The sequence below is a fragment of the Phalacrocorax carbo genome, chromosome 2 (genome assembly GCF_963921805.1).
Source record: "Phalacrocorax carbo chromosome 2, bPhaCar2.1, whole genome shotgun sequence".
Taxonomy (NCBI): domain Eukaryota; kingdom Metazoa; phylum Chordata; class Aves; order Suliformes; family Phalacrocoracidae; genus Phalacrocorax; species Phalacrocorax carbo.
Window position 1 is genome coordinate 46,409,972 of NC_087514.1, and position 25,963 is coordinate 46,435,934.

Here is a 25,963-nt window from a genome sequence, read left to right on the forward strand (position 1 = left end):
CTTCTCCAGACTGAACAACCCCAGCTCCCTCAGCCGCTCCTCATAAGACTTTTTCTCTAGACCCTTCACCAGCTTTGTTGCCCTTCCCTGGACATGCTCCAGCACCTCAATGCCCTTAGAGAAGTTTTTATGCACATACAAGACGTTTCAAGATAAAACATTAAAAAAAAAAAAGGCTTCCTACACAATTTACACAACCTATCACTAAAATGAACCCAGTTCAGAGCGAGTGCCAACAAACAGCTACTTTATCAAACACTGTGCAACAGTGTACTAGAAGAGAAAATCCTGGTTTGGTCACTCTGGGTGAATTCTGACATCTGCAAAGATTTTAATGAGATACTTTTGGGCAAAGCCAGCTGGGCAGCCAAGACTAGGTTTAGTCATTGGTGAAATTTCCACACACAGTAACACTCATAGGACTTGAATGTCCTTGTCATGGAAGGGTGAAAGCTTCCCCCTTGTGACCCCAACATCACTTCTCTGTTGACTAAGCTGAATTTCAGCTGCGCCTTACAACTCACTGTCCCCAGATGTTGCAACTGGGGAGAGCAAAGAACATCCTCTCTAATTAGAAGAGTATTGTTTGCAAAACCTCTAGCTTTCAAGAGGCTTGCCTGGAAAGTATTGTAGCACAGACTCAAAATGTTCTATTATAACAGGAGGGGCAGGAAACAGAAATATGAAATGTGTTCCAAGCAAATCTCAAAATTTTGAAATCTAAAAGGCATAAATTTATCAGAGAGACCTGGGAGGTTTCCCATTGCATCACTTGCCTATACTACTGCAAATCCTTCACTTACTCCATCCAGAAGGCCATATTCAGCCCCAACATAAAAAGGTGCATTGCACAAGAACCTCAGCCCCCACAGAAGTCAATTCACAAGCCAAGCAGTGTGATCTACTAATTTTTTGTAATTCAGAAGAAACAATAGATAGTATATTCTGTTCTCTTGTTTGTAAACCACTGATGCCATTATTGTTTCTGTAACCCCCAAAAAAATAAAAAATAGGAAAACAGTCATATTTCTCAGTCAGAATGTTATTTCCAAACTTACACGTCACAAATCTCTTCAGGCAAGCCAGAAAAAGCCAGGCCAATAATTTATTTCTCTGTGGTTCAATGTGCATGGGACAACACCTGTGGTTCATTTAGCTGCAGCAGCAAAAGCTCAGCTCAATCTTGGCCACACAAATACCTAAAAACTTAACATACTTACCATTATCACAGTGAGGGAGATGGTTAGTCTTGACACACCACTGAAAAAGGAAGCAGCTCCAATGGCAGCAAAGAGACCTGGATCAATCCATGCTCCGTATTCATTAGTTGGAACACCAAAAATGGAAACAAGGATCAAACCAATTATCCTGCCATACAAAGCTCCTGTGTACCTGTATGCAAGAAGAAAAAGAGCAATCCTCTTGCCAATGATAGCGTTTTCTAGAAATGCTTCTAATATTCTGCTGATCCCAGATTAATTTTGCCAACTTCTGTAGCTACTCCTTTCCCAAGAAAAGCTCTAGCTAGCATCCTTCCTTAGAATAAGCATTTACTTAGTGCCAATCACTAGCATGAAACTGCCAGATTTACCATACTTTGAAGAAAAAGGACTATCAGCATGTTTGTCTTAATGTCCTTCAAAGCCAAATGAGAATGAACCTTACAGGAATACAGTCAAAAGTATAGATACAAACACTGGGATATTTCAGATTAAAAGCCCACATTTCTAGAGCTCCAGCCTTAAAATTAAGTCTACCTGTGCCCCATAAACCGGAAAAGTAAAGTACTACAGCCATGTAACAAATGAGCAACATGGAGTAATAGGCATTAATGACCTGCCCAAAGCTAACCAGGAATGAAGCTGGAAGAGAACCCAGCAGTCCTCAGACGAACCATATCTACACTGAGGAGCAAGACCAAAATTTAGCACAGTTGGGCATGTAATTGCTGGCATGATACATAGCCTTTCATTCCACATGCAAGGAATTAAATATACAGATTCCAGCATCAGCTAATGAACTATATTTGTACAGACATTCACCTTCCAGAAACAGCAAATTATCATTTATACAATAGCCGTATGTATGATATATATTATCTCATTTGGGGAGCATCTTCTTGCATCATTTTTTCATGCAATTGATTCATTTTATTGATGGATCCAGTTCTAGTGGTTCTAGAATGGTTATAAAAAATCAGGTTATTGGGTCAGAAACACGGGTGCTGGCTGACAGACTTGACTTGACTACCTATATCTATTCAGCCAGGTATGCCAAGTTTCAGCAAACAGTGCCTATTAAAATTTGATTTAGGCAACAGTTTGGGGAGGGTAGGAGGTGAATACATAGGGGTAGGGCAAAGGCAGAAGCTTATACGCACAACTATTTTTAGATAATTTTTTTCTGATATTTCAATTGCATTATGCTGGATACCCACTCTCCAGCAATGGCTCCTTACTTGCTGAGCATTAAACCTCTCAACATTACTGTAAGAACTTTGCTCTAGTCTACCACAGCTTTCTAAAAAGTACAACAAAAGACCTAACTGCAGTTTCCTCCGAAGTCTAGGGTGTTGATGTCCAAGATTAAGATTCAGGCTGTTATGTGCATAAGAAACAGATGAAAAGTCTGGATCTGAACCCATATTTCTACAGTTACAAAGATGGAGCCAGCAGCCGAGACACACTCTGGGTCCCCAAAGGATTCAAATGATCTATACTTGGAAAGTACACAGTTTTGGCTATGATCCTTCCACAGCTATTCTCAGATGATTCTTCTTCATTCTTTTCCACAATTTTAGCATCTTTCCAAGCAAACCATCCTGTTCCACCTATATAACATCCTCCAAGCAATTATAGCTTTGCTATTGCCAAGCTTTCAGCTTACAATTCAGATTGTTGCTACTCAGCACAGGTCTTTTGTACAGGAAGCTCAAACCAAGACGGGTGAAGCTTACAGCATAGGAATAACCAGGCCACTGGCAACAGCAGAACCTGCTGTCCAACAGCTGAGGATGAAATAAAATGCCAAAGCAGTGCAGAGGGATGTGTATCCAAACTCTTCATGAGTCCCACGCTTAAAAAGATATGTGATCCCTTGCTTCCCATTTTCAACTAGAAGTGCAGCAGCTGTAACACAGAGGAAGAGATGTGGAGAGATACAAAACATTAAAAGGATCCTTCACAAAAATACAGTTTGTAGTAGTTGTCATTCGCCTAAACCTGTTTAAAAAATCAGTGAAATACATAGATCAGGTAATTGGAGTTTACATGACAGCTTCGGCATCTGGGGTACTTTCAGAAAAACAAGGAACTCCTGTTCTTTCCAGTCTGGTTTGTGTGAGGTTAATCTTGATCTGAACAAGGAGAAATTGCAGCCATTGAAGCCAAAGAAAGGCAACCAAACTACTTCAGCAAGGCTCTTTCCCCATTCCTTTCAGAGGTAATAACTCAGGAACTTCCCAGCATATTTGGCTCAAATATGGAATTTAGTTCTGATATATTCCTCCAAAGGGAGCACTACATTACTTTGAAGAAAACCTATGTTATGAGTAAACACACTTAGATATCACCTCAAGTTACATAAATTCAATTTGTTCCCAGGTATCAACCACTTAGCTCCCCTTACCTTGATTGAAAGTTTGATTAGAATATCTGACTCCATCGGGGCCAGTCCATGTGTTTGATGAACAGGTATATTTTGAAATTTCCCTCTTGAACTGATTTATGCTTAAATATTAAAAACAAAAAAAAAATTATTAAATGGATGAATATAACTTACCTTAGTGCCTGTACAGAATGTGTCTATTAGATATAAAATTTACACAAAAGGCCTACTTTCCCTTACATGTCCCAGTTAAGTTGTTTTATTAACTAATAAATCTAGTTTACTAGATCAGTTTATTAATTATTCTACTAAACTAATAAATCTGGTTTATTAATGTTCATATTCCTCTGCATAAATCTCCTGCTGCTGAAACCCAAAATTTCTAAAACCAGGAATCATATTACACTGCCTAAACCCAGAAAACAGGAAAATTCTGATTAAAATGCCTAGCCTGGCCTTGATCTCCATGCCCACAGATACCATTGTAACTCTATAAAACAGGATTAGCAGACCAAAAATGTATCATTCCTGACAAGCACTTCAGTGGGTAAGCACAGCACCCCAAGCTGACAGATGCATTTGCAGTTAGAAAGCTTTGCACAGGAGGACGCCATGGAGAGTTGGAAGGACTTAGAGCTTTCCTCTTCCACAGCAGCACAGGCTATACCCAAACCACACCTAAAAGTTGTTTGTCCAACATGTTCCTAAAGCTCTCTTTCGGTAAATACTGGCACCAGTTATTTCAACATCTTGCAACTTAGACTGCTGGTTATCATGCTGACCGTGACCACCCTTTCTGTACAACATTACTATTCCTGGACACTTGCTCAATCTCAGTCATCTGGAGCAATTGCTCTCTCCAAGCAGGTATGACTTCCTCCTTCCAGTTTGGAAAGCACCCAGCATGTTTTGGAAATCACCACAACCTAAAGAGTAACAATATGAACTCTGTTTCTGGAACAAAGAGCAGGAGATCTGTGGTATTCCCGCTCAGAACTACAAGGAAAACTTAAAATGCAGCCAACATCTAGTGCAAGAAAATTTATTCCAGACCCCAGATTGGCAACCAAAGGAACACAAGACACTTGCCAATCTTGTATTTACTTTTTACACTAATCCAACCACTCAAACCAGAATATATTCCAAATTCATACTGATCAATAAAAAAATAATTTATTTACTCCATCTTGCTTTAGAAATCTTATAATCGTATAAACCCACTTATAGCAAAGCCTCAAGTTCTATACAAATGTCTTTATTACCAGAAGAAGAGTCCACACACAAACAACAGCACATCTGAAAGGCAATTTGAAGCTTGCAGCAATGCCAAAATAACAGAGAGAGAAACAACAGAAGAAAGTTTTTTACAGTTAAAATACATGGTTGAGCAAGCAGAACCAAGCACAGAGAATGGAGATGTAGGGCTTCTTTACACACAGGGTTTTGTACCACTAATTCTTTGTTTGAAATCAGTATATTTAGTAGAGACAGATTTCTCCCTGGTGCCAATGGAGGACTGCACTGCCACACTACGTGCTGCAGGAATACATGTGCTGTACCGAGACCTGCTAATGGAGGAAACCCATCGCTTCTTCACCTCCTCCTGCCTCCCCATGACCTCCTACTCCTCCTTCTAGAAATATCCAGACCTGCTGGAAGTACTACAAAACACTACTGAAAGCACTGTTCAAGTATAAATTTGTGAGTATAAGCTATGCTAGAAGGAAGCGCTGTCATACTGGCATAGCCACATACAGCCCCATCTGGAGCTGCAGCTCTTGTACTGTCATGATTTAAAAGAAAAAACATACACTTCACCAAGTTGGATCAGTACAAAAGACAAAACTATGCATCTTACAATTTTTTTGTTATATTTTGTTGAGATCTTAAAGAGGCAAGGGTGCCTGTTACTAACCTGATGGATCTTCAAAGGTTAGTGATATTTACCTGCCTCTGGATAACTGACTAAGAATCTCAGATTACACTGAGATGAGCCAAATCTAAATGATCCTAATTAAAATCTCAAGACTGCCATCATAATTCCCTTTTTAAATTTCTAAGAATGGGAAAACAGTGAACAATATTCTTCTCCACCTTTAGTCTTGCATCTTATTACAAGCTCACTAGAGACATCATCACTACCTGCAGCATGTGCACGGCCTTGCAAAGTCAATGGCAATTTGGTGCTTAATTCCCTCCAGATCTATCAATTTTCAAGAGGATGTACTCTTTATAACTTCTAGCCACACCAAATGAAAAATTGGCACAAAGACCATTTAGCGTCTAGGTTGGATCAGCCTGACTATTTTTCATTCAGAGACAGACAAAAAAAGCCATGAAATTATCATGGTTTCAGATGTTTTTCCTTTAGAGCAAAATATTTTTATTTTGAAAAATAACATTTTACAAGCATTTAGTCCTTAAAATAAAAAAGGATGTTGGGGTGAGGAAAAATGCTTTTCCTGCAGCAATCCAAATAGCCATAGTCACCAAGCCGTGGTACTAAGTGACAAAGTTTGCTTTTATGAAGAGTACGTAAATACATATTATAGCAAACAATACTGAACCAGGTATTGTAAGTCAAATGACAGTCTAGAATTGGTGGCAAGAATGGGAAAGTAGGTCTGCTTTCTATATACTTCGATAAGCTTTTCAGAGTCCAGTCACCAATGGCAAGTTAATCAGTATTTACCGTTTGTATTATGGAATATATAGGATGCTGCCCAATTGGAAGGAGGAATTAATAAATTTTACAAATTTATGAATTTGTAAAACTATAAGTTGGTAGTGATCACTTGCAATGACTGTGAAATCAAGCTGCCATTTAACCTCAATCTGAGCAATTCTTTTTCTACTTCCTTTGGATTCCTCACAGGTATTTCTCAAGAAAGATACTTGGACTGCAAAACCTGTATCAGATTCACAGATCTCTTCAACTGTATCACCCATAAAATCCCTAGCCATTCAGCCACATATTCCCTGCCTGTTTATTAACACAATATTTGTCATTTTAAGTCCCCAGATTACCGTTTGTGCTGCGGTAACATGCACCTCTCAAGTGTCACCTATTGGTGTTCTTATATAGATGACTGATAAAATCATGTCCCTCTGCCAAGAGCAGCTGACTGAAACTGAGAATAACAAAGGTTTTTCATCAGTTTCCAGTTCCAGCTTTCCAGCTAAAGCACAGCCTGTTTCCTACAAGCTTATATACCTATACATAAGGCCTATACACCTTTTAAATCAAAATTAGGATTCTAAACTGAAAAAAATGCTTGTGTGGTAACAGCCACATTTCAGTTCTTTTCATTTTTTACCTCCCTTTTATTTCTTTCTTTCTCCTTTATTTTCATTAATTTGACATGATGCAAATGCCTCTCACTAGAAAAGTTTAAGTGTGATTAAATTTTAGTTATTAAAAGATTAAGTGCAATTCTTGTCTCTACATGAATTTTAAACATTCAGCTCTGATGCACCTTTGAATTTTTCCATCCCAAATCCTTGTAACAACTAACTGGGAGAAATGGTTAATAATTGTATTTACATAGATATGCTCCTGGTGACTCTCCCCACTTACATTCCTGAGCTGTTTCTCAGCTGGTAGTTTCTCACGCTCATGACTGGAGTGCAAGGAAAGAAATACGGTAAGTACGTTGTAACAGTCGTCGTACATACCTGCAGGCATTCAAGTAAGAAAATAGGCTATCATGAGATGTAGAAACAGACAAAAACAGGAAGAGAAGTGTCTAAAATCATTACTACCAGCAGTTACCACAAGGAGATTGTCCTTTTGTCTTGCTCTCATATCCCAGAAGATCAGCATTTGCTCCTAAGCAGCCAGTGAGGCCCAGATTCGTCCCACCTAAATTCAGGGACTCAGCTGCTGCAACGAGGTAATTGACCTCCATCCTGCAGCCACCTGAGAGCCACCACTACCTCCAGGGAGACAGATCTGCAGCATATGGGATGCTCTACATGTGCCTAGCCTTGCTGCCTCATGCCACATTCAGCCAGAGCTCCTTGTAGGCTTCCAGCCTGAAACCGCAGCTGGTGCACAGCAAGGACTTGGGATCAACGTGTCTTTTGTTGAGGATATAGTTTTTTGGTTGGTACTTAAGATTATGCTGTGTGTCAAAACAATCCACTGCTTCAACTTAAGTTACTTCCAGATTTATGCAAATTTTAAGTCACTGGTCAGTACGAACAGCTAAAGAAGTGTTCCTAACTTGTAAACTTATTGCTTCCCTTCCCTTTCAAGGCAAAGGTTAAGAAAGGGCTGATATTCAGGTAATCAACAGGAAGAAGTTCCTAGACATCCCAGCAATACTAGACAGCTATTGTGCCTAAAGCAGATTACATACTATACAGTAGAGACACAGGCATCGCAATCCAAATAACTGAAGAGACTTTATCAGGTCCTTCTACTAGCTTTCCACATACCCATTTTGAAGTGAACATGAATGAAACACAAAATGTTTGAAATAGAGCACAGCAGGTGGTGTTTTCACTGGCTGCTTTGCATTCACCAAAAGCAAAGGATATCTTTATGAGATGACTGTTTTTCAGATATGCATATTTTTCAACATAACATAGTTATATTTCATTCAAAACTAATGTTAAGTTTTTTATCTTAGTTGAGATGAATTTACATTTCTAAATAAATGAAGATACACCCCCAAAAAAAAATTCAGAAAATATTTTGGTAGGCATCTGGAGAGAAATTACTCAAACACACAGCCATAATAATAATGTATTTCCCAAGCACAAGGTTTCATGCACTCTGTGGATTGTTATAAAATATTTCAGGTAGCATGTTCATAGAGAACCTCAAGCTGAGATTCAGCCGTGTGCAGCTGTGATGATTTGTCAGACAAACATATCCCAAGCCTTTGTTTCCTTGTATCTCAAAGATTATAAGCTTATTGGCAGAGCACATCTATAAGAGATAGCTGAAACTGGGAGTAGTTCAGTCTTCACAAAGTTTAGGTCAGGATTTGTTTCTGAAAACTTAACTCTGGGACAGTTCAAACCCAGGTCAAGGTCCGAAGGGCGCTAGAAGGACAGCTAGCCTGGAGCCAGTGGCTACATATTTAAAGCAGTAGCCTATCTTCACAGCTAGGTAGAAAAAAAAAATAATCCTTTTGAGTAACCTTTTAAAGCTTTGACAGTTTAATATATAAGTGTATATGCATATATCCTTAAATTGTTCACCCTTCCCATGGAAACACTGAGCTTTTGGAACAGAAGCATTAGTCAATGTGATAAAAAAATTAGAAAAGAAAGATAGCTCTGCCAGATTCTTGGCAAAACATTATCTACATTGTGATTTCCTCACAGAGAGAAAGGTGACAAATTGAGGAGAAGCAAATGCAGGCCAAGGGGCAGAAGGGCACTTAGGAAGACAGCTTCACCTAATCTATGGGCTGAAGATTAGATATTCAATTCCAGTCAAAGGAATGGTACTCCGGGTTATGTTGTGGGTGTGGAAGATACCATGATGGGTTCTTTCCAAGTTTAAATGCAGATTGGTTTATACAAGATTATTTTTGGTTAAAGTCACTGTGACATAGTTTCTTTCAGTTGCCTGATTATGTGAGTTTATAAAAAAAAAAAAATATAAATTGTATGGTTCTCTCTCACATCAAACAGTTTATTTCCTGCCCTTTTTTTGCCAAGTTATAATAAAATAAGGACTGTGACCTGAGCAGGATCTCCTAGAGCTAATAAAAAGGAAAAACAGTCTGAATAAGAGTTCATGCTACAAAGTCAATAAAAAAAACCAAAACAGTATTTAAAAAAAAAATTAAAGGATGAATACAAAAATATATAAACAGAAAAGCTCTTGTAAGCACTACAGCCCTACAAAACACATACTGTTCTCCCAGTTTCAGGTATGATCTGGCAAGGTGCTAACTGCTCCATGAACTTTTGGAGTCAGTAAGGCACCACTCCTAAACAATACAAAATAACTCCTAGGAGGCATTTTCTTTACATCTGACACTAAATCTTTGCTAGCTGATCTTAGGTTTAATCCTATAGTATCTTTTCACACACTGGGTCTTGCTGGCTTGTGTTGCGGCTTGTTTGGGGTTTTTTTTTTTTCCCAAAAAAAAAGTAATAAGGAACTGTGTGGGTTTTATTTGTTTAAGTAGTTGATGCAAGGTTTTTGTAATGTACTATGAGAAAGCCAAACCTTTCCCAATAGTTGCGGAAGCGGCTGTCAAACACACAGCTCTGGCTCTAAATTGTTAAAAAAGTAATTGTTACAAACCTGACCTCTCTTAAATGGAGGTCCTTTGGAAACCACGGAGTTTACACCGGACTAATAGGAGTCACACATGGGACACTACTCCTCATCCTGCTGTTTGAAAAGTGGATTTTTGTTAGGATGTCTCACTGCAGTGCTTAACAGCACAAAGTCCCAAATTCTTTGCAAGACCTGGGAGCAAATCTGTAGCAAACCAAAAGAAGGCTGGGCAGTGGAAGGACTCTTCCAAGAGCTGAGAAAACCCATTTTCCCTACCCCCTCCTTCAAACATGGAAGCAAAAAGCTTCAAGTGAGCTTCCCCAAGGTGTCTTCCCTCAGCGAGGTGCTGACCAAACAGCTGCAAACGGAAAAGCTGACATCCTGCTCCTAATAGGAGCTAAAATCCAGTTGTCCTCAAAGGCATGAGCCTGCTCTAGCACAGTCCATTCACAGGGATCCCACCTCCTCCTCTTCCTCTTACCAGAGGTCAGATTTCACCCCTGATGTGCCAACAGAGAACCCAACAAGCAGGATGCTGCTCTGAGCGACGAGTGAGACTAGGCAGAGGAGGAGGAATTGGACTGCCATAGCATGCACAGCTTTCAAGGGCTAAATGAAACGCACTCTTTCTGACCCTATGGAGAGGAAAAATTGTGCAACCTATGGGAAACATGCGCATCTCTGTACCAATCTGTGGACAGCTTGCAGAGGTTGTGCCCCAACCTATGGGTATTCACACTTGTAGCTCCAAGTTTCCCTTTTCAGATTTAAAATATTAATTTTTTTCCTCCCAGTATCACCCAAGCGCTGATGCGAACCAAGGTGACTGCTTTTCCCTAAAGTTTACATCCTTTTGTTGGCTCGGAGTACAGGCTGCGGAAGCATGTCTGGGTTGATGGGAGGAGAGCATCTATATGGCCAACCCATTGGTCTACAGTTGAGCAATCCTCTCTCCAGGGGGGAAGGAAGGGAAAGTATATAATAGTATGTATATTAAAAAATATACATAGCATACATAAAATATATTGGCAAATCTGCCTAAGAGAGGGCAGAAGAAAGGGGCTTTGGTGTGCACTGATGTCCCTAAAGGTCATCTCAATGCTTAAAAAGGTCTGAAAATTCCTCAGAAAGACTTCCTTAAAATGGTGGGAAAAATCCCAAAAATTATGACAAGCAGGTATTCACTAGAGAAACTTGCAGAGAAACACAAATTTGCACAGTTGACCAGGAGTGCAGCAGAAAAGCTCTGAAGGTTTCCTTCCTCCACATTTAACAACAAACTTAAGTTATAACCAAAGCATAAGATTGAAAATTATGAAAATGTTCAAAATATGGGAACTTTTTGTCTATACCCTTTTTCACGCCAATGGCAAGACCCTCCCCAAAGCCTTACAATGCCAAATGGAAACGCCAAAGCCTAGAGGTAAAATGGCCCCATCGTGCCTTATCAGGACATCTGAGGCTCCAGGCTGACCTCCATCACTAACAACAAGGGATAGCTGACTCCAGGTATATAGTTAGCTCCAGAAAGTTATCTGTACCTATCCATAACTTTTAAACCCTCTACAACATTTATTCTTCATTCATCTGTTCTTTTCACAACAGACAGAGATCTCCTTTGTTGTCTTGAGGCAAAAATACATATGGTTATGGTAATAGTCTCCTAATTGTTCTTTCCAAGGTAACAGCTGAAAAAGTGCCCAGATGCAGAGGTGTGGAGGAGAATGTCTGCCTGGTTCTGGTACATGAGCAAGCTGTGTGGGGTAATGAGAGGATCAATCACTAGCAACGAAAAATGGAGAAAGATGGATGAAATCTACTAGTGACAGCCCTCCATAGACTGCAAATAAACGCAAAAGCATACCAACATAACTGCTGCATGTCACTAAGTTGAGGTAGCGTCATCAGAGTAGAGCAGCAGTGGGAGAGCAACTCTACAGGTGAAATACTTCAAGCATTAAAAAACAAAACAAAAAAAACAAACTGAAACATGTCTTCTCCATTCTTATATACCCACCAACATTAAATACCTATATATACTTCGGAAATCCACGTTTGCTGCATTCTTGTTGCACATTATCAAGTACCAGCAGGTGAGATCCACTCTTCCAACCATCCAATTTATGACCTCCCCTCATTAGCCATTGTAAATATTATACAATCAAGAGAACTGTATTATTTACTTACAAGGATGAGCACAGTTTCCAATAGCTTGCTTGTTTTTCTAAGGGATAATTTTGGAATTGAATTAAAGAACTGCATACGTAATTTATTAATCTTTATATTTAGGGAAACAAAGAGTGCTCCCAGAAGACCACCAAGCATTCCAAGGAAGATGGTCGGAACGAAGGCCAAGACATTCATATCCAGCAAGTTCTTAACCTAAGTCAAAGAAAGGAGAAAAAAAAATATTCTGAGCATCCTGCCAGTGACATGAAATATTGCACCCTCTCTTACAAAACCTGATACCACAAAGTAATTTCCATACAGGAAATAAATCTTTCCTTGCGGTTTAGGGAGCTCAGCTAATTAATTTAAAGCTGATCTCATGAGAGATGGTATACTCTTCTTGCACACCTCACAGGATTGGAACCAGCAGGTAGACACTGGTGTTGGCACACATAGCAGAAACCTCTATGACGCACAGCAGTTACCACAAGCACTGAGCACTTCAGGTTGCATCCAAACAACATGACAAATATTGGCCCTAATGAACACTTCAAAAGACTGCTGAACCAGAGCTTTGCTCACTGTGTCTATATGTACATCATAATTTGGGAAAGTTCATTTATTAAGTGTCAACCTGCATCCATGTGCATTGAGATCATTTATAAGTAAAATTATTTAAGTAAAACTGAAAATTGATGCTGATCTGGAACAACTAGCAAAACAACAAATCACAAACGCAGACTATAATCTGGCAGCTGGAATATTAATTGAACTTTCTGCTTGATTCCTCAACAGGCAGCAAAGATGAGAGCAATATCATGATTTATCTTCCAGCCAACAGGAAAAGGTCAACAGATCCGTGCCTATCTATTAAAAGCTGTGAGAATATTATTGCCTTAGCCCAGGTTTAGAGTTACATAGCTTTTTGTCAAGTTTAGGATCTGGACAGAGTAAGAGATCATTAAATGCTCAAAAAGCTACCTGGCAAGAAGCAGTAAGGGCACAGGTCAAGGGTTGCTTGCAAAAAAAACCCTAAACCGGTATAATCTTGGGGGTAGCAGGTAGGCGACACCGTCAGACTTCCTTAAATTGCCTGAGCAAGTGCACAGGCCCTCTTATAGTTCAAATGCTTTTTTTCTTCCTCCTCTTCTTCTTGACCCTTAACCTTATTCTTCCTCTTGCTACCACTAACCTAGACTTTTACAAATCCACCGGGTGGCAGTACTAAACACTGGTGCTATTTCCTGAGATGGGGAATGCCAGGGTCAAAATTCAGCCAGACTTGAAGAGTTGGTCCATAGGGTACTGCAGGCTGAGAAACCAGGCCTAGAAGAGGGAAAATCCCAGCAGCCACTGCCAGGCACAAGAAGCCCACCGCCTGCAGGGTACACTCACAGGGAGTAGGAAGAGACTTGAGGTGTATCATACCTTATAATCAAGACTACAACCATCACATATGTAGGTACTCTATATACTAAGCAAAACTTTAAGAATGGTATTTCTACCAATAGCTGCAACAAAATCCATCCTTTTCCAAAGGATTTAAAGCAATCTAATGTTTAAGATATTGAAATTTGAGAGAAGTAGCTTAATTTGAAGTGGAAAAAAATCTGCTTTATTTACTGCAGGATCTAAATATCTTGCAATATATTTTACTTAATTCCAATCCAGCACAAAAATTGAAAATGGACATACATGGTTTTATTGTTTTCTCTCCCCACCTCCATTTTTCCTAAGGGAAATAAGATGTTTGTTTTAAAGTAATATTTGTACATTACACTGCATGTGTGGGCAATAAAGGTAAAGTCAAGCAAGTGCTCCGCACAGTGGCAATGAAAGGTGGCACAGTGTATTGTTTGTTTTTGTTGTAGTAACAACCACAGGCTTTGGCCAGTCATCAAGAAAAATCTGTTATCTACAGAGCAAGTTTCACCTTTACAAATAATCCAATGGTCTGTGTAAAAATAAAGTGAAGTTTCCTGAAAATCTCATGCTCTGGAGTACAATAAATTCCCCTTATAACATTACGCTAGGTAGAATGAAACTAAAGAAAACAAATAGTTTCCTTGAGAAACATAACCCACAAACTTTCAACTCAGAGTTTATCCACTGTAAACTGTGTTGGTTAATGCCACAAAAGATGAAAGAAGCAAAATTTCCCGAGCCCCATGTTCAGTGAAATGAAAACATTTCTGGTTACTTGTACCACACTGAAAGCCAAAAACTATTGAACCCTGACAGAAGTCATGTTGATAATAATTTTAGCTCACTTTTCCCTCTAATGACACTAAGAGAAGATAGAAGGAGACAGAATCCACTGCTCTTTTCAGAAAACATCCTGAAAGGAGTGTTAAAAGAGCAATGCTTATTGTAAAATAGCAATTGAAGTGAATCCACTCTCCCCTATGCACGCGGGTGTTCATTACACAATACTTTGGCTTCAGCAATGAATCTGGCTTCAGAAGGCCTGACCTCTTCCTGTCTGAGTAGTCTTTTTTTGTCTTCTTGGTTGTGACACTGCAACTGTTTGGGGGACTGCACTATGAGTTGGTCCACCAAAAGGATTTGGGTTGAAAACCAATGTCTTCTCCATTTGCCCCAGCTAAACTTGTGGTAAAGCAAATATACGCCCAATACTTTTGCATAGTATATGCAAAATCATTACATCAGGCAGCATGCACACAAAAAAATTTTGTCCATTTTCACAACCAAGGTAATGCCTACATGTGGAAAATACCATAATCTCTGGTTTCTGCATTGCTAGAGAGATACAAGCCAGAAGAAATTCAGAAATCGGGAAATTACCTTAGGAAAAATTTACTTAGTAGCAAAAAGTGGACTGGGATTCAGAAGACCAGGGGTTTATTTCTAGCTCTTTACCTGATCTTCAAGTCAAACGCAAAGAAGGGTATTTAGGCAAGTAGAAGTGAAGACTGTGATACTTGCACATTGCTATTGAAACATCTTGCAATAAAAATGAGCAAAAGACATTACAATAAAAGCAACTATTTTTAGGTGGACACAAGGTAAAACTCAAAGATCAAGGCTATGTTGTGCTGGAAAGAATAAAGTAAAGGTAGCTGAGGCTGAAGGTCACCTCTGTTGTGCCACCAGGAACAAACAGTGATTATATGTTTTCAAATGTTTAATCTGTAAGCACCAAGGAACAGGAGCACAGTACAGCAATGCCTGCAGCAACAACAGAGAGCTCAAGCCAACTATGGAAGGAGAGGACACCCTATTTAAGAGCTCCTTTGCTTTTTCTCTTACTTCAAAGTATCCCTCTCCTATCAAGCCCCAATAAAGTTATCTTGATACCTTATAGGATTAGCTAATAAGTGAACATTAGCTGCTTTATCTATTTTTTCACTTTAATTCAGAACAAAACAACCCTGTGTTGTATCTAAGTGATTACCAGATGTAAAATGAGAAGGCTTCCATATCCACTGATCTGATAATTGTACATGTACCATCCTTTCCCTTTCTCGGTCCCCCTTCCCCACTACTCCCCCAGCAACAATGCTGAAAGAGACAAGCCTAAAACCCTGTATCTATCTCCTCCCACACAGTACATACCCAAAATATAATTCTTTTCTCTGCTTCAAAAAATCCAAAATGACCTCTGTAAACAAATCCATAGAGAGAAGAGGACAGTAAATCCGTGGTGAAGGTAGCCATCAAGCAGCAGAAGAAGGTTTGCCAGGCCAGCCTGATGTCCCAGAATGAAGACACTTCTTCTAACGTGAACAAGAGCCCACCAATGGGGGCACGAAATACCGAAGCTATCCCTGCTCCCGCGCCAGCTGTAATGAAACTGCGCCTGCAACAGACGGAAGAGTCAAAAGTCAGGTAACAAGGATGGAAAACAGAAATAAAAAACCTCCATAAACATCACTTCCTGCCAAAACTGCGTTTATGGGGCTGAATTTAAAGACCTGCTGGTTTCTTTTTGGGTTATATATAGTGCCTTGCATCTCTAGGATTTGAGTTCAGATCTGTCTGTCTTGACCTCTGGCCTTGACAAAACCCTCAATCCTATAACATTGCTTGGGGACCACCGTGCCATGCCAGTGAGCTGCTGAACTAGTGCCAGCTAACGCCAGGTGGACGTGTCACTGCACACCCTGGAAGCAGTGCAGTCACAGGGGTGAAATAATGCAGGGGAAAAAGGTAAGGAAGTTTGGGATTCACGAGAGAATGACAGTACAGTCTCAGAACCTGTAGGCTCAGTCTGTAAACGTCTGAGAAATCCAGAGGGAACATATATGCCCTGTCTCCCTCCCTGCAAAGGTGTGCAGCTCACATACACCCAAAGAGCCACAAATTTCCATTGCTGTAAGCTGCACTAGGAGCTCAAATGGCAGAGATCGGCACTGTGAGCCAGATCCAGTAAAGAAAAAAAGAGGAAAGAAAGAAAAATAATTATAGTGTTGCAAAGAAAGACATTAATGGACAGTCTTCCTTTATACACTTATTATTATTTATTTTCCCACACACAACATAATTTTCTTTCCAAAGCACCCATTTCGTTATATGAAAACAACATCCTGCATCAGACAAATGTTACGTTTTTAAGGAAGGCCACAGTGTGCAAAACAAAGGGAAGGATATAGAAAGAGGAAATAAAATTATGCTCGAATTCTGCCTTGGAAAATTAGAGTTAAGTCCAGCCTTTGTGAGGGAACCTGGGGTAATGCTGACACATATAATGCACTAATAACTAGCGCTCACCAGCTTATGAAACTTGCATCCTCTGGATGTGCTACCTGAGACCTCACGGATAACCTGCAGAAATGCTGAGCATTCAGTACTACCTGAAGTCAACAAGTATACAGAACACTTGAGTATTTTTAATATTAAGAAATGCCAAGTTCTCAGCAAAAAAAAAGCCAAACAAATCAGAGTCATCTCCAAATATTAGGGGGCCCTTTTGTCTCCTCTGTGGTGTACGCAAATTTTGTCAGTACAAAGACGGGCAGCAATAAGGATGATGGACAGGAAATAAGGGAAAATATCAGAGAGTTCATGTATTAAAGCCCTTAACAAAGCCCACAGGCTTTGTTAAACTAAAGCTACACAGGCAACTTTACATCTGATGGTTCTCAACTCAAAAAAACTGTTAGGCACTCTTATGCATGGATTTTTACTTACACGTTGTATCTTCACAGTGACGTTGTTTCCAGCAGCAGGGAACTCAAGAGGTGCTGCACGCCACAGTGAAAGTGGGGCGAGCTTTGCTTGGATGCCTCCAACTTCTTGCTCCAGTCATTTGTACGTGCTACGTGTCCCACCAATAGTACGAACAATGAAATTACAGCTGCCCGATGGAGGGACAACTTAAAATCCTTCAACATCCTAACACTTGCTGAGTTCCTGCTCTGCCTGTGACTGTACTTGGAGAGGATATATCACTTGTGCCTACTTAGTAACTACAAAAGATACCGGGGAAGTTGTCGTCTTTCATTCTGGTCTTTGTAATGAAGCAAGGTCTCGCTTAGGCTGAAATTTGTCTCTGCTGCTCACCAACAACCCTCTCTGTGAAGGGGACTTCCACACAACCTGTCCAGCCAAGGATGATTCCTGGCAGCAAGCTAACACTTCTTTCTAATTATACTATAACTGGATCCTGCAGAGAAAAACAAAAGTTCTTGCTGCTTCTCTTACCACAATTGCTGATTTCTTCCATGACTAACATTTTGTTTAACTAGCATGCCTCAGATTTATTTAAATGATTGATCTTAAAAGGCTAAAGGCAAAAGAGATTCCATATCTTCCCTTTGGTGCTTTTTGATTTTCTTTAAGCTACAGATAGTTCACTATCTCTATCTGTATCTATAGTGGCTGTTCATTTGAATTCTTTGTGTTTATTTAGCAAATTAACACATAAGGGTCTCTGTTTTTTTCCTTGCTTTAGAAAAAAACAGTATTGTATAGGGGCTTGTATGTCAACATGACAATAAATCCCATCCAGAAGTCATAAACTAGTTTGTAATTTCTTTTTCTGGAAACTAATCTCATTAATTTCAGTAGAACTGTTCACAAGAGAGAGCTTACCAGAGTTCTCTCACAGACATGCATGAGCAGAGAAGAGGCAGATTTAAAAAGTGTCACAAACAATTTACTTTTTCAAAACTAGACAAATAAAGCAAGGGCCCCTGTGCACATTGTGCAATCTCCATCATCTCTTTTTTCCTGGGCCAGCATGGTTAATTTGAAGATAAATCTATGTCTAAAAATCCTGCATTTTTCTCCCTCCTTATACAACCCAGAAAGCAATGAGAAAAGGTCTTCAGTGTTAATGCCTTATTTCACAACTGTGCAATAAAACAACTTGCAAACTTTCTTTTATTTAAAGAACTTTAAAGTCGTTTGAACTTTTTTTTTTTTTAATTAGAACAGGTGGCTTTTTCCCCATTCCAAAGTGACAAACCGCAGGAATGCTGAAAGACTGCAGGAGCGGCATCTTCATTTCCCTTCCAGATGCAATGGGCTCGCCAGCAACTCACCGGGCACCCATGAGGTGCCAAGGGCAGGTGGGGGTTGGCCTCCCCCGAGCCCCACAGCTCTGCCCATCACTTACTTATCAACTGAATTCCGAAACTTGGTGAAGATCGGGAGGTGGATGCCAAGGGTGTCCGACTGCAGCTGGCTCAGGCCACAACCCAGGAGAGCACTAGAAAGGATGTTGTATAATTGAGAGCACTCTTTCAATAAATTATTCATAGATCAGCCACAGTTTAAAGGCAGGGGAGGACAGAGCCTTGCAACAGCAAAGCTAGATTGGTTTCAACAGATTTAAACATGGAAAATATTGAACACATCTTTTAAATATGCAAAGTCCCATTGACATAAAGCAGGAGGCTATTAAAGACTTTCAGATCCTTGACTCAGAGACTTAAATGTCTCTTTTGCAAGGAGTGTTGTGATGATAGACCATGAAATGCCTTTTGAAGAACTGCACGTTAATGTCTGCCCAAGTGTGGTCACTTCAGACTATAGCTCATCATTTCAATCATCTGTTCCCAGGTTAATGATCATGGCAGTCAGAACAGCCCTACTTCTAACAGAAGATGTGTAATGATTTAAATTATTACAGTGTGTTCCCAGGCAGCACTTCAAACTACATTTAAAAAGGGGGAAAAAAAATCCAAACCCTTAGTGAAATGAAAAGTCTATTCATTGTATAATCTTGGAAGACTTTTCTACAAGACTTAAATTAGGAGCCTTAACTAATCTCTCAGAGGCTTTTAGCAACTTACGTGTGTTTATGTTTAATAAAAATAGTGGAGAGTTCCAGCTAAATTAAATTAAACTAGCTCTTAATTCCTGTGTTTTGAAAAGGCATCATGTTAATACTGTGCTGACTTTCTTCATGGAAATATGATTCAATTCTTTGGCTCATGCATCACTGTTACCAACCCAGCACAAAGGTTAAAAAAAAATCACAGCTGCAGTCTCTGAGCTCCTGGAGACAAATGTCTGAAAGCAAAGAAAACAAAAGAAACCTAAAGGGAGAGCTAAACCTTGGTAATCATTGTCTGGAAGGTTTGTGGCTGCCTCTGACTAACCACGTGCTCCTATTTTTGAACATCTGAGTCATCCCCTAGGGCGCTGCACCTCTGTGCAAATAAATAAATAAATATAAACCCATGGAGTAACAGAAAATGTGAAAGGGTGGTGGGGAGGAGGATAGGTTTGGTCAGGGCAGTGAGGAGGAAGAGAACAAACTTCGAGGTTGAATACTTTCCAAAACCAAAACGGACCAGAAATAAAACAGCAAACCAGGCTGATCTATATCATATTAGCAGAGATACGGTTTAATAATGGTAATAAAGCTCAGCAGGATTCTCCTCTAAACAGTGAATAAAGGAAATTCTGTCACTTACTAAAACAGAAAAGCCCAAAATCTGGCCTTCAGTTACTAGGTTTGGCTGTATTGCAACACAGTAAATTTTATGAATCGCTCTGACCTACAGAGCAGGACTGGGAAACACTCTTCTCCCCTTCTCACAAGGCCCCAGACCACAATAGGGGGATAGGGATTCTCTTTCTTTGTATATAGCAAGGGGGGATAAAAACATTATCCTTCAAAAGGACTATAAAATTTACCTTTCCTACCTGGAAACATAGTGTTACACTACCGCATGAACAGCAAGCAGCTCCAGCCTGACTTGCAATCCGCCATCTGCAGAGCGTGCAAAGCAGCAGCCGGTGTTCATGGTCACCCTTAGCTGGCACCAGCAGCTGCTGTGTTTCTAAGCTAGAAACACGGACCCCAAGGGTCTGACTGTCCAGCACTGCGCATCTCGCACAGCCATGTACAGCACTTCTGCAACTGGCTGTAAAATTATTGCCCCTTTTGTACACAGCCACTTGAGACTGGCTTTATTTTCATACAGACTTTGCATAGGTAAAAGCAGTTATATGAGATGCAAAGCAGCTGGCAGGCCATAGCTGCCGGACAGGTTGCTTTTCAGAAACAAAACTGACAGCAGCTGTCCAGATAACTGCTTACTGAGCCTCACAGGGAATTGTACCAGGGAATGAAGCCAGTATTTAAAACACACAGTGAAAAAATGTTTTTCTTCACCGCATGGCATGAATAGTTGTGCTAATGCAAAGGAGGGGGCATCACAGGTGACAAGAGCTCCCAATACAGGATGTTTTTTAAGCCAGCGCTGCAACCAACACAGACATTGCAAACCCATGCCCTCAGCCTGATAGCTTTAACTTTTGTCTGCTATTTCTTACCCCAAATGGATCATGGGACCTTCTGGCCCACAGAAAAGCCCAGAGGCTACAGCCAGCACGCATGAGACAAACGTCCCTAAAAAGGTCTTGATGTTGAAAAGATGTTGAATAGAAGTGCCATTCAAATACCCAATGATTTCTGGCAAGCCAGACGGTGACCCTGCTGGGCAAAAGAACTGCAAAGGGAAAAAAAAAAAACAGAGAAACAGAGTCAACAGTCATTAGATGTTGATGTGTTCGATGCATCTATGGAAATGGTTTTTAAGTCCAGGCCTCACCTTGCTCTGTTCACAGACTTTCCCAGAATTAATAGACAATGTAGATACACCTATAACTTCTGGCTACACACAAAAATTCAAGCTCCCAACAGCGTTGCTATATGTGTACTGGGGGTAATGAGAGAAAAAAACGACTGGCAAGGGCTGCTGCCCCAGCCCCCTACCACCCCTCCCCAATGCCTGAAGCCAACCAGCCTCTTGTCTTTGCACAGATTGTCTGCGGAGCAGGTGTACATGTGAACCTACATGATTCATCTAGTCAGTGCAGAGTTCAGATAGCTTAAAACTGGTCAGTTATTACCCATGTAACAGCAAACTCCCTTTTCCTACTGTTTCTGGATTTGGGGGTAAGTTCAGTAAAACATTCACTTTTTCTCCCACCTATGCTGTTAATTGCCCGTCTATAATTAAATTGAACACAGCAGGACAGTAAATGACAGAAAGGCTCGATGTTTTAGCCTTGTTGCCTCATAAAAGGACTGATCTGGGCTACAAGCGATACCCACATAGGACAGCTAAAAGATCAATCTAAAACCAACAGTAACTTTTATATGGACTGATGGTCTTTGGCTTAGGCCCTTTCCAAACACCACATTTTCACAAGTTACACCAGCTGCCACTTGTATTTATATTATAAACACCACATGCTAAGTGTAAATTGCGTCGCCACCACCACTGATTTCACTCCAGACACCTTTATACAAGTTATGGGCACTGGAATCCAGCTTTAGGCTGAAGGCCAAGACAGACCTCTCCGATTGCGTTGTATAACAGAGAGGATTTTTTAAAAATAAAATACTGAATTAACCAATACTTTGAAGAGCAAGAGATTTGGTTTATCACAGCATTATAGGCTTGTTGCGTAGGGGACGTAACACTTACCAGCACTGAGCCTGAAGAGAGAAACACCATGGCCAGCCCGGAGCCGAGCACACACAGCCAGGTCATGTGGATGTTGCCATCCTGTCCAGTTGACAAACAGATTACTACATCAGGACCCGTAGACCAGGTCCTGCTTTTCAATGATGTTTTGTCCCACAGATTTCTGCAGGCAGCAGGTATACCATAGCGAAAAACCAAAACAAGCAGTGCAGGCCTTTAGAAGGACAGGAGTGAGTAACAGTGAGGTGAATGGTGACTTTCAGAGTCAGGTTATGTTTTTCTTCCAGGACTTCTTGCCCATCTCTAAAAACACTATGAAGGATACATTGTTACTCATCAAGGCCCTTTTCAGGTCAGAAGTAGAGTTAAAGGACCTTAAGAATACGCACAAGAAAACACTACATGGTGTCTTCAGGAGATATTTTGCCTGAATGGAGGCATCAGAGTCTTACATCAGTAATTACCTTTATGAATTTGCAGCTATTATTAGTAGACAGAATATATTGAGCGAGCTCTTTCTTGCTTTATTTTAACCAAAAGGACATCTCTCATACTAGGCCTTCTCACATTTGAAAAACACATTTCAATCTCCCTGCGTTCTTGGTTTGTTTGTGCTTGTGCTGCCCGCAGCCATGCTGTCTCCAGAACTCCTCAGCTCCCACAGCCTTGCCGCCTTCTGCAGCACTCAGCTGTGATTCACTGTGTGTGCAGGTCAAACACATCCCTTGCATTTCTGAGGTCCCAGCATTACAGTCAGCCACCACAGCCTTTCCCACAGCATGTCCCAACAAGGCTTCTGTAAGCAGATCGTGCAGCCAAAAAGCAAAGCATGAAAATGAATTTTGCTCATCCACAGCTAAAGAACGTATTTAGATAGGAAGGTCTTCCAGAGGAGGAATTGCATGTTTGTACCGATGTCAGAGCCTGGGCGAACTTACCTCCTGTCCCTCTGCATTAGTTTAATACAACAGGACAAATATTATAATACAACAGGTCCAACAGTGTGTCTAACGGTTGTTGTGATGTCCTGGAGTCAAATTGTGGCTTTTCTATATATTCTTTATTTATACTTTAGTGTGTATATATACACACATGCATGTATATACATAAAAACGCATATATATGTAGGCATGTGTATTCATCCACTGTTTATATATTTTATAAACATATGCATAGTCTGTATATAAGAAACCTCAGGGGAATAATATTCCAAGAGCATTATATATGCTTTCCTCATGGAAAACCTAAACTTGTTCATTTCTTGGATATTCCCCTGATAGATTCAGCCTCCATCTGTTCCACAGAGCAAGTTTTCCCCTGTGTTTCTGTGAAATGATTCAGATCAGCAATCGGCAGCATTATTCCATTAACTTGATTTCATAGAACAGCAGAGGACACATGCCTGTCTGCCTTGTACTGGAGAGCCCAGAAGTGGACACACTACTCCAGGTGTGGCCTCACCAGTGCTGAACAGAGGGGAAGGATCAACCTCCCTCGACCTGCTGGCAGCCCCTCCTGATGCAGCCCAGGAGGCTGTTGGCTGAACAGCAACACAATCATCTGGCCTATCAAGCACTGCTTCCTTCCAGTTTTGCTTTGGTCTGCAAGCTTGCTGCGCTCTGTCCCACCATCCAGGGCATTAGCCAACATGTCCAACAGTGTTTGGCCCCAGTATTGATGCCTGGGGTACACCCGTGGTGACCAGCCTTCAGCTGGACTTTGTGCCACTGATCACAAAGCGTTGAGCCCTGCAGTTCTGCAAGTTTTAAGTCTATCTCACCGTCCACTTACCTAACCCATACACCACCAGTTTGTCTATGAGGATGTTATGGGAGACAGTGATGAAAGCCTTGCTAAAGTCAAGCTAAACAACATCCACTGCTCCAGTCATCTCATTGTAGAGGGTTATTATCCATTGTAAATCCATATTGACTACACCCAATCACCTTTTTGTCCTTCATATGGTTAGAAAAGTTTTCCAGGATTACTTGCTATATCCTGGGGTCAAGAAGAGGTTGACTGGCCTGTAGTTCCCTGGATCCTCCTTCTTGTCCTTCTTGAAGATAGGAGAGACGCTGGCTTCCTCCAGTCCTCAGGCATCTCTCCTCAATTGCCATGACATTTCAAAGATAATTGGGTGGCCTCAAAATGACATCAGCCAGCTCCCTCAGAGAAGGCATCAAGAATCTTGGCCTTTTCCAAGTCCTTTTTCACCAAGTCCCCTACCCAGTTCAACAACAAGCCCATGTTTTTCCTAGTCTTCCTTTTGATGCTGATGTACCTGCAGACACCTCCTTCCTTTCTTGTGGCCCTTCAACATCCCTTATCAGATTCAGCTCCAGGTGAACACTGGCTTTCCTAACCCCGTCCCTGCACACTCAGTGTCTCTATTCCTCCTGGGTCACCTGTCTCTGCTTCCACCTCTTGTGTGGTTCCTTTTTATGTTTGAGTTTTGTGAGGAGCTTCCTGCCACCTTTTGCTTGATATCCTGCTGTGCTGGTTTTGCTTTAGTAGAGTTAATTTTCTCACGGGGCTGTGTTTTGGATTTGTGCTGGAAACAGTGTTGATAACACAGGGATGTTTTCGTTATTGCTGAGCAGTGCTGACACAGAGCCAAGGCCTTTTCTGCTTCTCCCCCCACCCCACCAGCGAGTGGGCTGGGGGTGCACAAGAAGCTGGGAGGGGACACAGCTGGGACAGCTGACCCCAACTGGCCAAAGGGATGTCCCATACCATGTGATGTCATGCTCAGCATATAAAGCTGGGGAAATAAGGAGGAAGGAGGGGACATTAGGAGAGATGGCATTTGTCTCCCCAAGTAACCATTACGCATGATGGAGCCCTGCTTTCCTGGAGATGGCTGAACACCTGCCTGCCCATGGGAAGTAGTGAATAAATTTTTTGTTCTGCTTTGCTTGTGTGCATGGCTTTTGCTTTACCTATTAAGCTGTCTTTATCTCAACCCATGAGTTTTCTCACTTTTACTCTTCCAATTCTCTCCCCATCCAACTGTGAGGGGATTGAGCAAGCACCCGTGTGGTGATTAATTGTCAGCTGGAGTTAAACCACAACACCTGCTCCCTGGAATGGACTGTTTTTCACCATGGACGTAATCACTGAAAACCAACCAGCCCTCTTGGACCCCTATTCTCTCCAGGATGGTCTCCTTTGGGATTCTTCCAAGCAGATCCCTGAACAGACCAAAGTACTCTCCTGAAGTCCGGAATTGTTATCCTGCTTTTTGCTTTTTCTCCATCATCTCAAGATCCTGTACACTGCCATCTCATGGTCACTGCTGCCCCCAGCCTTCACATACCTGACCAGCCCTTCCTTGTCTGTAAGTATGAGGTCCAGCAAAGTATGTCCCCTCATTGGCTTCTTGGTCATCTATCAGGAAGCTGTTATCAATGCACTCCAGAAAGCTCACAGATTCCTTGTGCCCTGCTGTTTTGTCCTTCCAGCAGATAGTGGGGTGGTTAGCTAAAGACCTCCATAAGGATCTGGGCCAGTGGCCATAAGACTTCTTCCAATTGTCTGAAGACAGCCTTGTCTAATTCCTCATGAGCAGATGGTCTATAGCAGACACCACAACATCACATATGTTGGTGTGCCCTCTAACCCTGATCTGCAAGCTCTCAGCTGACTCTCATCTGTCCCAAGGCAAAGCCCCATCCATTCCCACTGCTTTCTCACAAAAAAGAGCAACTGGACTTCCTAACCATCCCAGTCTGTCCTTCCTAAAGATCCTGTATCCAGCCACTGCAGCTTTCCAGCAGTGTCAGCTATCCTACCTTGCCTATGCAGAGAAGGAACTCATCTGCCATGCCCCAGCCCCAGTGAGAGGCCTCAGGCACTGCCTGCAGCCCCAAACCTGCAAAGCTGCACCATCCCTCAGGAGCTTGCTCTGAGTTGTGGCCTCTGCTGAGTCAGGGGTAATTTCTCCCCTAGGTGCAGGGGACCATCTCTGGCAATTCCTTGCCACCATTGCTGAGCACAAAAGCACTGTCAGCCCAGACCCTGGCCCCCTTCG

At 41.2% G+C, this 25,963-nt stretch overlaps 1 protein-coding gene across 1 annotated transcript in view; it reads right to left on the reverse strand.

Moving 5' to 3' along the window:
* The window catches only part of LOC135311925 (chloride channel protein C-like), an 82,521-nt gene that overhangs the window by 54,523 nt on the left and 2,035 nt on the right, over window positions 1-25,963 (reverse strand). The window contains exons 3-11 of the mRNA XM_064442742.1: window positions 21,934-22,014; window positions 20,774-20,949; window positions 18,603-18,695; window positions 15,599-15,842; window positions 12,041-12,235; window positions 7,184-7,281; window positions 3,628-3,728; window positions 2,957-3,128; window positions 1,221-1,392 (exon numbers count right to left, since the gene is read on the reverse strand). Coding sequence (XP_064298812.1) covers window positions 1,221-1,392; window positions 2,957-3,128; window positions 3,628-3,728; window positions 7,184-7,281; window positions 12,041-12,235; window positions 15,599-15,842; window positions 18,603-18,695; window positions 20,774-20,949; window positions 21,934-22,014 — 1,332 coding nt within the window. The remainder of the gene's footprint in view (window positions 1-1,220; window positions 1,393-2,956; window positions 3,129-3,627; window positions 3,729-7,183; window positions 7,282-12,040; window positions 12,236-15,598; window positions 15,843-18,602; window positions 18,696-20,773; window positions 20,950-21,933; window positions 22,015-25,963) is intronic.